General features: G+C 45.3%; 1 protein-coding gene across 5 annotated transcripts in view; it reads left to right on the forward strand.

Annotated features, from left to right (window-relative positions):
• Positions 1-14,863, forward strand: part of LOC128758571 (ankyrin repeat and fibronectin type-III domain-containing protein 1) — a 141,792-nt gene that overhangs the window by 15,359 nt on the left and 111,570 nt on the right. Inside the window, exons 1-2 of one of the 5 annotated variants that reach the window (XM_053864652.1) lie at positions 5,312-5,826; positions 14,450-14,631. In XM_053864652.1, the coding sequence (XP_053720627.1) occupies positions 5,708-5,826; positions 14,450-14,631 (301 nt within the window). In that variant the 5' untranslated portion in view covers positions 5,312-5,707. Of the gene's footprint in view, positions 1-5,311; positions 5,854-10,463; positions 10,825-14,449; positions 14,632-14,863 lie in introns of those variants that run through there. The other 4 variants (XM_053864656.1, XM_053864654.1, XM_053864655.1 and 1 more) reach the window with 4 other exon arrangements.

The raw sequence follows: 14,863 nt of genomic DNA on the forward strand, positions 1-14,863 counted from the left end.
ATAGGGGAGATTTCATTGTTGCTATTGTACCATCTGGAGATTATACATTTTAGCTGGCCTGCAACTAGGCTGACTTAACATTTTGGCCCCTTGTGTGATATACTCTTGTATTTACGCTCTGTGTGATGAAGTGTCACTTGAACTCAAATATCTCATTGTAACCAAGCTAACTGAAGTCACACAGTCTGACAAATAATATAATGTGATGCCATCTGAATAAGATGTTTGAATTCAAGTTACAGAAATGAATGAGGAGAGACCACAGTTACATGCAGGATGTAGCCTGGCTACGACAAGTCTAAATCTGATTGTTGTGGGTTTCTGTGGTTTAGATGCAGAGGAAAGATAACGGTGAACTCTTTTGTCCTTTGTCAAAGTATGAGTGAAATCTTCAAAATGACCAATAAAAAACAACTATTTTATGAGAGAGAATTGGCAAAATATTTTTCATCACACTTGATAAACGGACTGATGATAATTCCTTCACATTCTTACAAAATCTTCAATAGCATCCGGGAAATGTGTCCAGATGGGTCTGTAGTTTAAGTAAACTATTATAGAGACATTAGAATTCATTGGAGACAGCAGTCAGACAGCTCAATTAAACCCCAAACAAAAGCTGGCCGAGCAGGGAGACGAGAGATTATATTTAAAGATAAACAAATTTAAGGCAAACAAATTTAACTCCATTGATAAGTATCATTATAAAATGGCTAGACTTTCTAAATTGGCTCATTCGAAAGATACTGTAGTGTGTTAAACACGTGTGATAGAAGGAAATTGTGTTTATCATTATCACCAGTAGCAAGAGTTCTTGTCATAGTGTATTTTTTTTTTGCCAATACCGCCATCCCTAATGGACACTATGTCTTCTGCAAAAAGTTTGGATCTGGCCGACTGAATTTATATGGTTTATGGTTTACAGTGGTTCCATTCCGCTACAGCTGCTTCCAGGTTCCGACTGTTGGGTGTGAATTCGGTTCAAACTGACTGACGTTCTGCCTTGCTTCAAAGCTGGCTCTGGTCCAAAGTAAGCACCAGATAGAAACACAATTCCCGCACAGAGAGTGATGAGGCACTGGAAGAGGATCAAAAAAGGAGAAGTGTGTGCATAAAACGACAGATAATGATGATATCTGTAGATATAAAGTTTACAGTGATCCCTAGAAGACACTGGTCACCCAGCGCACGCATAGTGTGGTCCACTTAAGTGAGCGGGCATGCAAGTATGACACGCAAAAAATGCTGAGCTCAAGACGTTGGGGGGTAATACCATAAACCTATCCTCCCTCCTTCGACTTCGTCACCCTGAAGATTTTGCGACGGCAGAAAGTGAGTTACATGAATAAGGAAAGTAACTGTTACAGTCGGGTCCTGATTGGTTTTTAATATAAATACATTTCATAGCTATTGGAGTTCTTAGTATTTTCTCTCCTTGGGTAACTTGAGAGAAAATACAATACCACAATAGTAGCAAACAAGTAAAATATTAAATTGAATAATTGAACCATCATTATTTACATTTGTTGTCAATGTCAAGCAAAGCTGATGTCATGACAGCCCTAGTCCAGCATCAGGTCCACTAATAATGCCAATAGGTAATAGTTGGATTTTAACTCTCAGTTCACTGACTTTCATTCAGATGAGGTTGCACGAAAAGTGCAGGATAGTATTATACATAATTTAAATATTCTGGTACCTAAAAGCTGCCGAGGATAAAATATGGGGAAAGACAGATGAATGAGCGAATGACTAAGCAAGGATAAATGAAAGCAGGCTTGGTGACACACACCAGCATACGAGATTAAGACAGGAACACACTCAGTTTTGTCCCACAGAGAGAGGGATGAGATTAACCCAGGGCTGTTTTTCAGATGACTCATAAGGACATTATTCTCAGTGAGTGTGCGCGTGCATGCATTTGTGAATCCATAAGGGCATCAATTGTTCTCATACCTCAGTATGACTGTGGTTATGTGGCTGTGAATAAGTTGTATATTCTGAATGTGTTTCTTGTCTGGTGAGTAGTCTTGTCAGGGTAATCCTGGTGGGGACCGCTGCTGCCAGCTGTCGCAGTAATTATGTCCGAAAAGCTTTCTTAAAATGCCTCTCACTTTCTCCATGGCTGGTTGTTTCCCTTTTTGTGAGATAAGCTGTTGAGGTCACTGGTGTATCGCTGTTATTACTAGATGCATTAAGTGTGTTATGTGAATGTATTATTCTTTCATTGTCTGTGGGGCACAGTGCTCTGTGACAGTAATCCCAAATTAAGTGGCAGATGTTTCAAAAATTGGTCAAGATATTATCCAGGTTTGCCTTTGCTGGCTTCAGATCTTCCCAGGGACTTCGCTATAGTCAAGGTCCTTTTTGTAGGAAGTTGTCAGTTTGTACTCAATTTCAAATTACATGACAACAAAATGTAACCTCTGGTGGATCAAAGAGAAGTAGCCCTTATGTGTGTGTCATAAAAGTGAAGATTCATTTTGGCTTTAATTGTTCAGGAAAACATGAGCACCTATGCATTCTGGCTGGGCAGTATAGGTCTTATCTGTATTACAGTAGTGGTGGGCGGCAAAATTTTAGACACAGTCCAAGTCACAGGTGGAACGGAATTAATGCTTACTGTCTCTCTGAGCTAACAAGAGAAACACGTCCCTATTTTGTGACAAAATATCCTTCACTTGTCGAATGTGCTTCCACTTTCCGTCTTTCATTGGACTCCCAGCTGATCTGTGTTCTCGGGAAAACACCCAGTCGATCTGCAAAGGGTCAGTCACTTTTATTCTTGACAAATCATCGTGATGAGTAGGTCAGCCGGATTATGGCATGTAGTATGATTGGGTCATCCCGATATTTGGACCGCGTCAAACAACCCTGCAATTTATTAAATTGGGTATTTATGGGAATCGACCTTGGCGTAGCAGCTGATCCCATGTCTACCTATCAACAGTTTGTGTGAGTGTTTCATTAGAAAGAGTTGCACCTGGTCTCTAAGAATTATTCTGTTACGTCAGATCCAGCAGATGTCTGGTTTGACTACCGTATTTTCCGGACTATAAGCCGCAATTTTTTTCTTGTGATCTGAACCCTGCGGCTTATACAACAATGTGGCTAATGTATTGATTTTTACGAGGGATGCTCCTATCGATCAGCCACCGATTACGGAATGCTGATCTCAGCGTGATCGGTGAATGCCGATCACTGCCTGTCATTGCAAATCACAAAATCTGATCACATGTGACAGCCGGAAGTCTGATGAAGCACCGCCCGCGGTTTGGGATGCGTCCACTCCTTTCCCCATCCCTGCCGACTCGCTTCTCGCTTGGCAACAGCTTGTCTACTGCAGAGGTTTTTTTCATGTAAAGTTTGCATCCTTCAGCACATGCATGTTAAAACGCCACAAATTAAATCCGATCTTTAAAACTCCAGCACTGAGAGTTTTCCATGCTCATGAAGGTGAAACAGCAGGAACCAACGGTCACTCGCAGACACTCGCCGGTCTGAGCGTGACATTCGGAACGCTAGGGATATTGCCCAAGAAATAATCATTAATTTCACCGAGCAAAATGACCAGCCTTTCTCGGGTGTCATTTTAAGACGGAATCGACCAAGTCAGCTTCTGTTTTTTTGTGTCAGGTGCCGGGTTCTTTGGCCACCTGAATCTGATGCTTATGCAAACATCCAGAGTGGGAACTTTCATGAAAGAGGTTGAAGACAGCTGCTTCTGCTGCATGCTCTTCCTGTCTCTCGAAGCATCCCTAGTTTTTACAGTCTTAAGAGCGTTATGCTGGCAAAAATATTGAGCCTCGCATCACCTGACATCACAGGTGTTTTATTTACCTTTAAAGTGCTCGAATTGTTTTCACTCGCGTGTCTGCAGCTCTGCCAACAGAGACAATCTTCTGGAGGGTGAAAATGGCGCATTTTGAACACTTTAAATGTAAATCAGATGAGAGGAGTTCATGATACAAGTTCAGAACATTGCCAAGAACATTTTCTGCCGCGCAGACAGCACCAGTGCACCCGCAGTTTATGGACCGGTGCGACTTATGTACGAAAAAGATCTATTTTACTTCTTAAATTTTGTGGGTGCGGCTAATGTTCTGGTGCGCTCTATAGTCTGGAAAATGCGGTCATTTGCACACTGTAATTTTACTGAACTGTTTCAGTTTCTTTAACAAGCCTTGAGGCAGTACTATCAGCTACTATTGAAATCACTGGATAGTCTGAGAATGGGCGTGATAAATCAGGTAAGACACTGCAGCAGAAATGAAAATAATTTGTATTGCATAGCAAGACAAAATGATCAATAAGGCACACTTGTTCGCTCAGAATTCTCCAGAAAGATCACACAGCCCACACCTTTCACGCAACATTAGCTGCTATGTGGGATAACAAAGCTGAACTAAAGCAGTCCAAGCATCTCAAAGAGAGATTGACTTCTGTTAATGCAATTCAGAAGTGGCACCAGTATAGCGCACGCATTCTACTAGCTATTATGAGACGAAACAGGCACCATTGATTGCTTTACATGCGGCACTGTAATGACCAGTCACTAATGTTAGATTAAAATTCAGGCAAAATGGTCCGAACACAATGTCCTCTCTTGGCTTTTTATGGACTCCAGCATCTGTGCTGCAGAGAGAACCTGTTAATAAGTGCTGTGGGGTGGAGACGGAAGATGCGGAATTGTGCATGTGTGGTAAAGGTGCTGCGAAATGCTATAGACAGTCAGACGTATGGCTGGTGTCTTGGTACGCGTGTGACAATACATGCTTCCTGTCTAATGAGCACTTCGCGCGGAGTCCTCCTTCATACCCTTTGCCCTCTGTCATCTACCTCATCCTCTGTTCACCACTCATGCCCCTAAAGCTATATTTCCATCATACTTTTCATTTGCGAGTGCAGCTTCCTCTGAAAATGCACTTGATCTGATTGATGGTGGCGGAATCCCTCAGAGGTTTTTTTATTTTTTATTTCATTATTGATGAAAATACCAAGGAGCTATCCCTGTACAGCAGACCAAAATAAGCATGCGGTATAAAGTTGGAGGAGCAGGTGTCAATTTGCGCGTGGGAGAGAGGGGGGAAGTGTGGACGAGATGCCGATACGCACGTCTGAAGCGCTGCCACATGCTCTCATGCTCAGATCAGAGGTGGGGTCGATGTGAAAGAATTCGCGCAGAGAGAGAGCAACACAGACGGTGTGCGCCAAAAATACAGAGGAAGACATTAAGAGAGATGCAGAGGGGGTGGGCTTATACACCAGCATCATAGCAACTCACATTCTCCCACCATCTCCTGCACACAAGAGGACCAACACAGAGACACCACCTCCCTCCTCTTACTCTATTTTTTTCCCTCTCTCTCAGTATTCTCTTCATTTGCTCTTTAGTGGGGGCACAGCCTCCACTGTCGATTGGTAGCCAGTTACAAATGTTACTATTTTGAGAGACTGTGCGCAGCAGCAACCGATCGAAAACGAGGCAGAGAAAAGACAGCGCGAGCTTTGGCTCTCTAATTGTCAACATTAAGTGTGCAAGGATGAGGACTCGCAGTGGGACTTGAACCGGCAGCTGACGCTTAGATGAGCCATTGACATTTAAGTAGTGAAAGGCGGACACACGGTCAGAAGGTTGCAGGTGGATCTCCCAACAAGATTTTTGCAAAGGGGAAGGAGAGGGGGAGGCAGAGGTGAAGAAGCAAAGATGGCGAGTTTTGGGAAACTCACAGACTACTTTAATCGGCGCAAGTCTCGGGAGGAGTTACGAGTGGACAGGAGCTCACGGAGAAGTGGCAGTTACTGCTGCACCGTGGCGGAGGCCAGGTAACCTGTCTGTGTTCTGTCGCACAGGTGTGATTTGCTGTCTGCCTGCTGTTGTCTGCATGTTGGATCGAAGTTAAAATGAAGTCATCCTCACTCAGCATTTGAGTTTTTGTTTAGTTGCATGAGTAGCCCGAATTAGATGATTGCTTTCCCTCTGCGTTTAAACAGGTGTGATTCACACAGGTGTTTGTGTGCCCGTATGTTTAAATGAGTGCCTCTATGCTTCGGTGAGGGGGGATTGTGTTACATAAGTGTGTGGAGGTGCAGTGGATGTGTACTGTCATGCATGGTGCAGACCACTATAGATTCTCCCAACTGACGCACCGATGAGCAGTGAGGGAATTGACAGATCAAAATGGAGTGACGGGGGTCACGTATCATACGCTGGCACATATCACATCTCATCTGTCAACAGATGCTTGCTGTGGAGCTCTGGGACGATTCGATGTCAAATGTTTGAGTACCTGATGTCTTGACTGTAAACAACTGTTAAATGAAGGATGCACACTGTATGGCAGCATTTACATGCGCATCCTCACCCCCCCCCCCAACAGGATTGTTTATCCAAATGTCAAGCTCTAAAAATTGGCATTTAAAACAACCGGTCTGAGTTCTCATTAGATGTCCAGTTACTTTCCCCTGTGGAAACACTGGTCAATGAAAACATAATGATTTGTGCAACGAAAACAAGCTGTTATGTAAAGATATATTTATTCCATTAACATTTTTTGATCCCAATGTCATGCTAATAAAAGTCTTATTCATAGCGTTAAAAAATGTATGTAACATAATTTCATGGTAATAAAGGAAAAGCAAACCTTTGGTTTTCTCTGTGGACTCGGCTTTCCTTCTACCGTCCATAAACTGAGGTCAATTGGACCTAAATTGAGTGTGGGTGTTTTTGGCTGTTGACATGTCCAGGGTCATGTGTCCCCCCTCTCCTGGCTTTATGCGGATGGAATTGGCTGCAGCCCCTGTGACCCCTGAAGCAGAAGATAATGAGATGAATTCAACACACTAACAACGTCCTCAGACTCCTTGACCTCCAAGTCTGTGCTGTCTTCCCAATTCTTAAATTATCACAAGAATTGCTTCACACACTTCAGTCAAGCTGTCAGACACTTGGATCAAGTTTGAAAGGAAGTGACAATGACATTCAGCTCTTTTTCAAGCTACTTCAAGGTCTTTTTTTGAAATTCTAATTGAATACAAACACTTTCCAATTATTTATCAGTTATTATACTGTTATTTATGGGTTTTCTTTTTATTTACAAAATGCCCAGTTTATTTACTATAGACATTGTTTGAACATTATATATGGTTTGGTTTTGAGTTTGTAGAATCGGAGCTAGGTATAAATAAGTCCTAAGTCTGAGGCAATAGTTGTCAGAAGGGAACTTTGAAAGATCAATAAATTGAAAGCCTTTCTTTTGCTCGGGCAAATCTGGTGTGTCTCACTTGTACAATACAATACAATATAAACAATAATGATTTGGACTGATAATTTTAATTAACTCCAATGTGTTTTTTTTCTTTTTAGATTTAAATTATTTAGATATTTAGATATTTTTATTATTTTTTTGGTGAGTTTTCATATATATATATATATATATATATATTTTGGATTACTTCAGTCACCTCCCCCTGGAACTGCAACCTTATCGTGGTGGGGGAGTTTGTGTACCTTGAATGATCCTAGGAGCTATGTTGTCGGGGGCGTTATGCTCCTGGTAGGGTCTCCCATGGCAAACAGGTCCTAGGTGACGGGTCAGACTAAGAGCAGTTCAGAAGCCCCGATGACAAAACCAAAAACATCGAGGACCGTGACGTCGCCCGGCATGGCGCAGCCGGGGCCCCACCCTGGAGCCAGGCCTGGGGTTGGGGCTCGAATGCGAGCGCCTGGTGGCCGGGCCTCTGCCCATGGGGCCCGGCCGGGCCAAGCCCGAACGAATGACATGGGCCGTCCCTCCTGCGGACCCACCACCCACAGAGGGAGTCATAGGGGTCGGGTGCAAAGAGAACTAGGTAGCAGTCGAGGCCGGGGGGCCCGACGACCTGGTTCGTGTGGACATTCTCTGGCTCTTGGGACATGGAATGTCACTTCGCTGGGGGGGAAAGAGCCTGAGCTTGTGCAGGAGGTTGAGAGGTACCGGCTAGATATAGTCGGGCTCTCCTCCACGCACAGCCTGGGCTCTGGAACCCAACTCCTTGAGAAAGGCTGGACCCTCTACTTTTCTGGAGTTGTCCGCGGGGAGAGGCGGCGGGCTGGCGTAGGCTTGCTCATAGCCCCGCAGCTCTGCAGCTTCGTGTTGGGGTTTACCCCGGTGAACGAGAGGGTCGCGTCCCTATGCCTACGGGTTGGGGACAGGTGTCTCACAGCGGTTGCGGCTTACGGGCCGAACAGCAGTGTAGACTACCCGGCTTTCTTGGAGTCACTGGGAGGGGTACTCGACAGTGCCCCAACCGGGGACTCCATTGTTCTACTGGGAGACTTCAACGCCCACGTGGGCAATGACAGCAAGACTTGGAGGGGCGTGATTGGGAAGAACGGCCTACCCGATCTGAACCTGAGCGGTGTTCTATTACTGGACTTCTGTGCCACCCACAGTTTGTCCATAACGAACACCATGTTTGAGCACAAGGGTGTCCATAAGTGCTCTTGGCACCAGGACACCCTTGGCCGGAGGTCTATGATAGACTTTGTGATCGTGTCATCTGACCTTCGGCCACGTGTCTCGGACACTCGGGTGAAGAGAGGGGCAGAGCTGTCAACCGATCACCACCTGGTGGTGAGTGCGATCCGCTGGCAGGGGAGGAAGCCGGTCAGACCGGGCAGGCCCAAACGTATTGTGAGGGTCTGCTGGGAACGCCTGGCGGAACCCACTGTCAGTGGGGTCTTTAACTCCCACCTTCGGGAGAGTTTCTCCCAGATCCCGAGGGAGGTAGGTGACATGGAGTCTGAGTGGTCCATGTTCTCCTCCTCCATTGTCAGTGCGGCTGCACGCAGTTGTGGTCGCAAGGTCTCCGGTGCCTGTCGCGGCGGCAATCCCCGAACCCGGTGGTGGACACCGAAAGTAAGGGATGCCGTCAGGCTGAAGAAGGAGTCCTATCGGGTCTTGATGGCCTGTGGGACTCCTGAGGCAGCTGACGTGTACCGGCAGGCCAGGCGTGCCGCTTCCCGTGCAGTCTTGGAGGCAAAAACTCGGGTCTGGGAGGAGTTCGGAGAGGCCATGGAGGAGGACTATTGGTCGGCCTCGAAGAAATTCTGGCAAACCGTCCGTCGCCTCAGAAGGGGGAAGCAGTGCCTCACCAGTGCTGTTTACAGTGAGGGTGGGGGGCTGCTGACCTCGACTGGTGATGTTGTCGGGCGGTGGAAAGAATACTTCGAGGGTCTCCTCAATCCCGTCGTCACGTCTTCCACTCAGGAAGCGGGGACTGAGGACTCGGATGGCTCTCCCATCACCCGGGCCGAAGTCACCGAGGTTGTTCGTAAGCTCCTCGGTGGTAGGGCCCCGGGAGTGGATGAGATCCGTCCGGAGTATCTGAAATCCCTGGATGTTGTAGGGCTGTCGTGGCTGACACGTCTCTGCAACATCGCGTGGCAGTCGAGGACAGTGCCTCTGGATTGGCAGACCGGGGTGGTGGTCCCCCTGTTTAAGAAGGGGGACCGGAGGGTGTGTTCCAACTATAGGGGGATCACACTCCTCAGCCTCCCTGGAAAGGTCTATTCCAGGGTACTAGAGAGGAGACTTCGGCCAATAGTCGAACCTCAGATCCAGGAGGAACAGTGTGGTTTTCGTCCCGGTCGTGGAACACTGGACCAGCTTTATACCCTCCACCGGGTGCTCGAGGGTTCATGGGAGTTCGCCCAACCAGTCCACATGTGCTTTGTGGATTTGGAGAAGGCGTTCGACCGTGTCCCTCGCGATGTCCTGTGGGGGGTGCTCCGGGAATATGGGGTGCGGGACCCTCTGCTAGGGGCTGTCCGCTCCTTGTATGACCGGAGCAGGAGCATGGTTCGCATTGCCGGCAGGAAATCAGACCTGTTCCCGGTGCATGTTGGTCTCCGCCAGGGCTGCCCTTTGTCACCGGTTCTGTTCATCACTTTTATGGACAGAATTTCTAGGCGTAGCCAGGGGTCGGAGGGGATCCGGTTCGGGAACCACAGAATTTCATCTCTGCTATTTGCGGACGATGTTGTTCTGCTGGCCTCATCGGACCGGGACCTTCAGCATGCGCTGGGTCGGTTTGCAGCCGAGTGTGAAGCGGCCGGGATGAGGATCAGCACCTCCAAGTCTGAGGCCATGGTTCTCGACCGGAACACGGTGGTTTGCTCTCTCCAGGTTGGTGGAGAGTTCTTGCCTCAAGTGGCGGAGTTTAAGTATCTCGGGGTCTTGTTCTCGAGTGAGGGAAAAAGGGAGCGTGAGATTGATAGACGGGTTGGTGCAGCGGCAGCAGTGATGCGGTCGCTGTATCGGACCGTCGTGGTGAAGAGAGAGCTGAGTCACAAGACGAAGCTCTCGATTTACCGATCGATCTACGTTCCCACCCTCACCTATGGTCACGAGCTTTGGGTAGTGACCGAAAGGATGAGATCGCGGATACAAGCGGCTGAGATGAGTTTCCTCCGCAGGGTGGCTGGGCGCACCCTTAGAGATAGGGTGAGGAGTTCGGTCATCCGGGAGGAGCTCGGGGTGGAGCCGCTGCTCCTCCACATCGAGAGGAACCAGCTGAGGTGGCTCGGGCATCTGATCCGGATGCCCCCTGGACGCCTCCCTGGGGAGGTGTTCCGGGCATGTCCTACCGGGAGGAGACCCCGGGGAAGACCCAGGACTCGCTGGAGAGATTGTGTCTCCGGTCTGGCCTGGGAACGCCTCGGGATCCCCCGGGAGGAGCTGGAGGAGGTTTGTGCGGACCGGGAAGTTTGGGCTTCCTTGCTCCGAATGCTGCCTCCGCAACCCGACCCCGGATAAGCGGCAGAAGAAGGTGAAGGTGAAGGTACTTCAGTCACACTCATGCTGTAATTTCTTTTTGTGTTAATGAGATAAATTGTTTGCATTTTTTTCGTTCATGTTTTTTTTTTATTCTACCATTATCCCAGCAATAAACATAACTAATTCTGTAAGCAACTATCCATACTATCCAAAACAGAGTGATTTATCTCCCCTCAGTATATGTGGGATTAAGCTGTAATAAATAGTGACAAGCTAGTGAACTGGCAATGAAGAGTGAGGGCAGGTGGCTCTAGAGGGATCAGAGTGTGAGTCTGCCTTAGCTGGAATCGTAGCTGCCTGTCACTCCTTAAAGCATCTTTTTTTCATTTGTGTGAGAAATATCCCCAGAAAGATGTTCATTTAGCCAATCCTGAGTCACCCCACACTTGAATGTCTCTCTCATATCATTGTAAAATCCAAGGATCTGTGTATTGGCTATGTTAGCAATAGTATTTTTTTTTACACTGCTCACCCACATCTCTTCATTAAACCCCTTTAGCTGCCAAAATGGTAGAGCATGTTTCAGACATCTGAATTGTCAGGTTGGTCATCAGAACTTTACCCAAACTGTTCGAATAGCTGAAGCAAAAAAGAAGAAGAAAAAATATAGTCAAAATTTGATTCACACACAAAAATACTAAATATACTATACAAAATATATGTACACACACACACATGTATATATACATACACACACACACATATATATGTGTGTGTATGTATATATATATCTCGAAATAAAGAAAACATTTTTAAAAACTATGTTGCTTTCAATCTTGGGATATGACAAGAACTGTTAAATTTTAATCTCAATTAATCACACTAGACCTGAGTTAAGTTACTTAAAGGAAGATGTTATCAACACAAGAGTGGCCATTAATGCAAAACAAAAGCCACTCTGGTATTGATTTAATCTTCCTTTAAGTTGCATGGAGAACACACAAAATAATGTGTGATTCATTTGCCATTATTCCGTAGTTAACTCAGCTCCAGTGCAATTAATTGGGATGTGAAAAATAAATCTATTGTCCATGTAAAATGTGAACAAATTCACCTGACTAAGGGTGACAATGCAATAAAGCCATTTAGATATGGCTGCAGGTGAATATGCTCATGCTAATGCTCACTGTGCTATGAACAGCCTTTCGATCGTCTCAACACACGCGTCTTCTCTCAACCCTCTGGAATGAGTTTTTTTCAAGCAGCTATTTATGGCTTTCATTTGTAGAGTTTGTTTGTGTCAGCAGCGTTTGATTCGAGACCAAGGCTTGACATTGTAACACACACGCACCAGCGAAAATGCACACGAACGCACACTCAGTTTAGTGTTAATCAGCGACGTGGGAGCAGCTGTGGCGATCAATAGCCAAACTACTTCCACCTCAGAATAATCAAGCTGAGGATTATTTGGAAAACTGGCGATAGAAATGGCTTTGTTGTAAAGCAGCTGATACCAAACACTCTCCAGGGAGGAAACAATCAATGGAACAATCGGGGAAGCGGCACAGTGGCACACTTGACTCTCACTGTTGCATCATTTTGTCAATTATTTTCCAACTTTATGAAACTGCCTATTTTATTGGCAAATATGCTTCGTTTGACAAACTAGCAATTAAGCACCATCATATTTCAGCATCTGACCTACTGATAACAGCAACACAAGTAAAGTGCGGCTGTGCTCGGTGTAAAAGTGATGATGCCTGAAATGTCAACCAATATTCCTTATTTTGTTACGCAATTAAAAAAAAAAAAACATGTCATGGCAGAATGTATCCGACATCTGAGCTCATTGAACAACAAGTGAAGTTGGTGTCTCAGATACATTTGGGTGGGTTTGAGACACCAGAGCCATCACTCACCAGAGCTGTATCAATTAGTCGGACAGTGAGTTGTGAGTCAGCTCATCTCAGAGTGAAAACACTGACATCTGCCTTCCTACTGACAAAGCACTCACCGTGGCTAGGTGGGCGCTTCATCTTTAGATCTATGATTGGCTCAAAGAACTTCTGGAGGGACGGGGGATTTAAAGATGGCTACTGAAGACTGAAGGCGGTGTGGTGAGAACAGACACTGACTTTGATACGAATAAGACACTTTTTTTTTCACTCCTCTGCGATCAATACCAACTTTTCTTGGCAGACTCTCACTACACATTCGCACACAAACACAGATTTCCTGTCATTTATTTTTTCTGGCTTCATATAACACACTGGGCTGAACAGGCGGCCAAGGCCACGCCGACAATTTAGGCTCCATTCCACCTAGATTTGACAGCCATCTACCAAGCAGCTCCTAAACTGATTTTAATGTGAAACTATGGGTTTGTTATATAATAATAATCAGTCTTTTACGGATAATATAGTTGCTTTGAATCCACCACTAGCAACAAAGAGTTTCTTATGTGAATTTTGTATTCCACAGTTCAGCTAGCAAATGATACACACACTGACGGCAGTAGCAGCTGCAATGCAGCGCACCATCTGATGCAAACCAGGGTTAAGTTTCCTGCTCAGGGACACAACAACACAAACATTTCAGAAGCAGGAATTGAACCGGCCAGCTCTCTGTCACAGGACGACCACTCTACCATCTGAGCTATGTTGCCCGATGACTCATATAATCTGTCATTCAACAGATCTGTCAACATTTTGATGTTTAATGATTTTATTAGAATTAGTGTTAATTCCCTCAGTTTACTTATTTTAGGTGAGACAATGCTAGTTTTGAGTCCAAAAATAACTGAAGACTTGTGAAATTTCTGACTTTATTAACTTCCAAAAAGTGGAAATTGAGGTGTTGCCACAAAACTACTGTGTTTACGGGATACAATGTTAGCAGTTGCTACCCCCAAGTTGCTTCTGTTTGCCTTACTCGGTTTTAAATGGTACCAAGTAGGGGTGCACAGAATTGGAAATCTGTGACTTTAGCCAAATAAATTTTTTCCCTGCTTGGCGGAATACTGCCCAATGTCCAATGTAGTTATTCAATCTGACATCTCTCAGACCACACTACTCTGACAACAGTGCACACATTGTATTTTGAAAAGCACATTTTCCAGCCTTCGCTGTCATCAGTCAGATTCAGATTACGGCGGCCCCGGGTGATGAGGGAGGTGAGGTGCATCCAATTAGCCAGTGAGTTCATGTTTAATCGAGAAATGGGGTGGCAGACAATCAAGGTTTACCAGAAATTATTATTTATTGTGATTGATTAGTTGCCTAGCACTACTCTGAAGTGTGAGTGGATGATGGACAGGCAAGCTTTCCAGATTGTACTGTGTCTCTCGTCCCTAATAGATGGTGGACGCAACCCCACAGAAACATTGCTGCCTGTTATTTTTCTTTTTTATTAAACTAAATAATAATAAAAAATAAAGATGACAAAAACTTTTCCTTGCACCTCTGTTCGCTATTTTTCCAGGTAATTGTTAACATTTGATTCTTGACTACTGAAGAAAGATGTTCTAAAAAACAGTTTCCGAAAGTTTGGTCTTTTTTTTCAAGCATTCTTGCAATTCCAAAAAAAAAAAAAATAACAGTAAATAAAATGAAACAAGTCTGTGTTCACAATTTAACTTTGACATGTTGGTAATTTATTTCCTAATTGGATTTCTTTGCTGCTCTTACCAGGTCTTTGGAAAGGAAGTTGCAGAGACCTCTACTGGCGAAATCCCGCACATTACCCAGCATCCCACAGTCCCCTACAGTGTCGAGGGTTCATCCCACTGAACTCATTGGTGGAAGTCCTCCGCGCAGAAAGAACCCCGCTATCGAAAGCAGCAGCCCAAAAGCCTGTACTCTTCCACCTGCAGGTAAATGTTTGTGCAGGGACTTTTATTCATCAACATGTTTGCTGAAGAAAGGCCTACAGTAGGTCAGTGTATTTTTCCGGAGGACCCTGAAGTGATTTTAGATAGATTTCTCTCCACTCTTTTGAGCCTACCTTTTCATCCTGTACTGAAATTGCCGGCAGTCCTCTCACAATTTGGTCTGATAATTTTGGGCCCATGGTGTGTCCTTAGATTCACCGTCATTACTCATTTA

The sequence above is a fragment of the Synchiropus splendidus genome, chromosome 5, assembly GCF_027744825.2.
Source record: "Synchiropus splendidus isolate RoL2022-P1 chromosome 5, RoL_Sspl_1.0, whole genome shotgun sequence".
NCBI lineage: Eukaryota > Metazoa > Chordata > Actinopteri > Syngnathiformes > Callionymidae > Synchiropus > Synchiropus splendidus.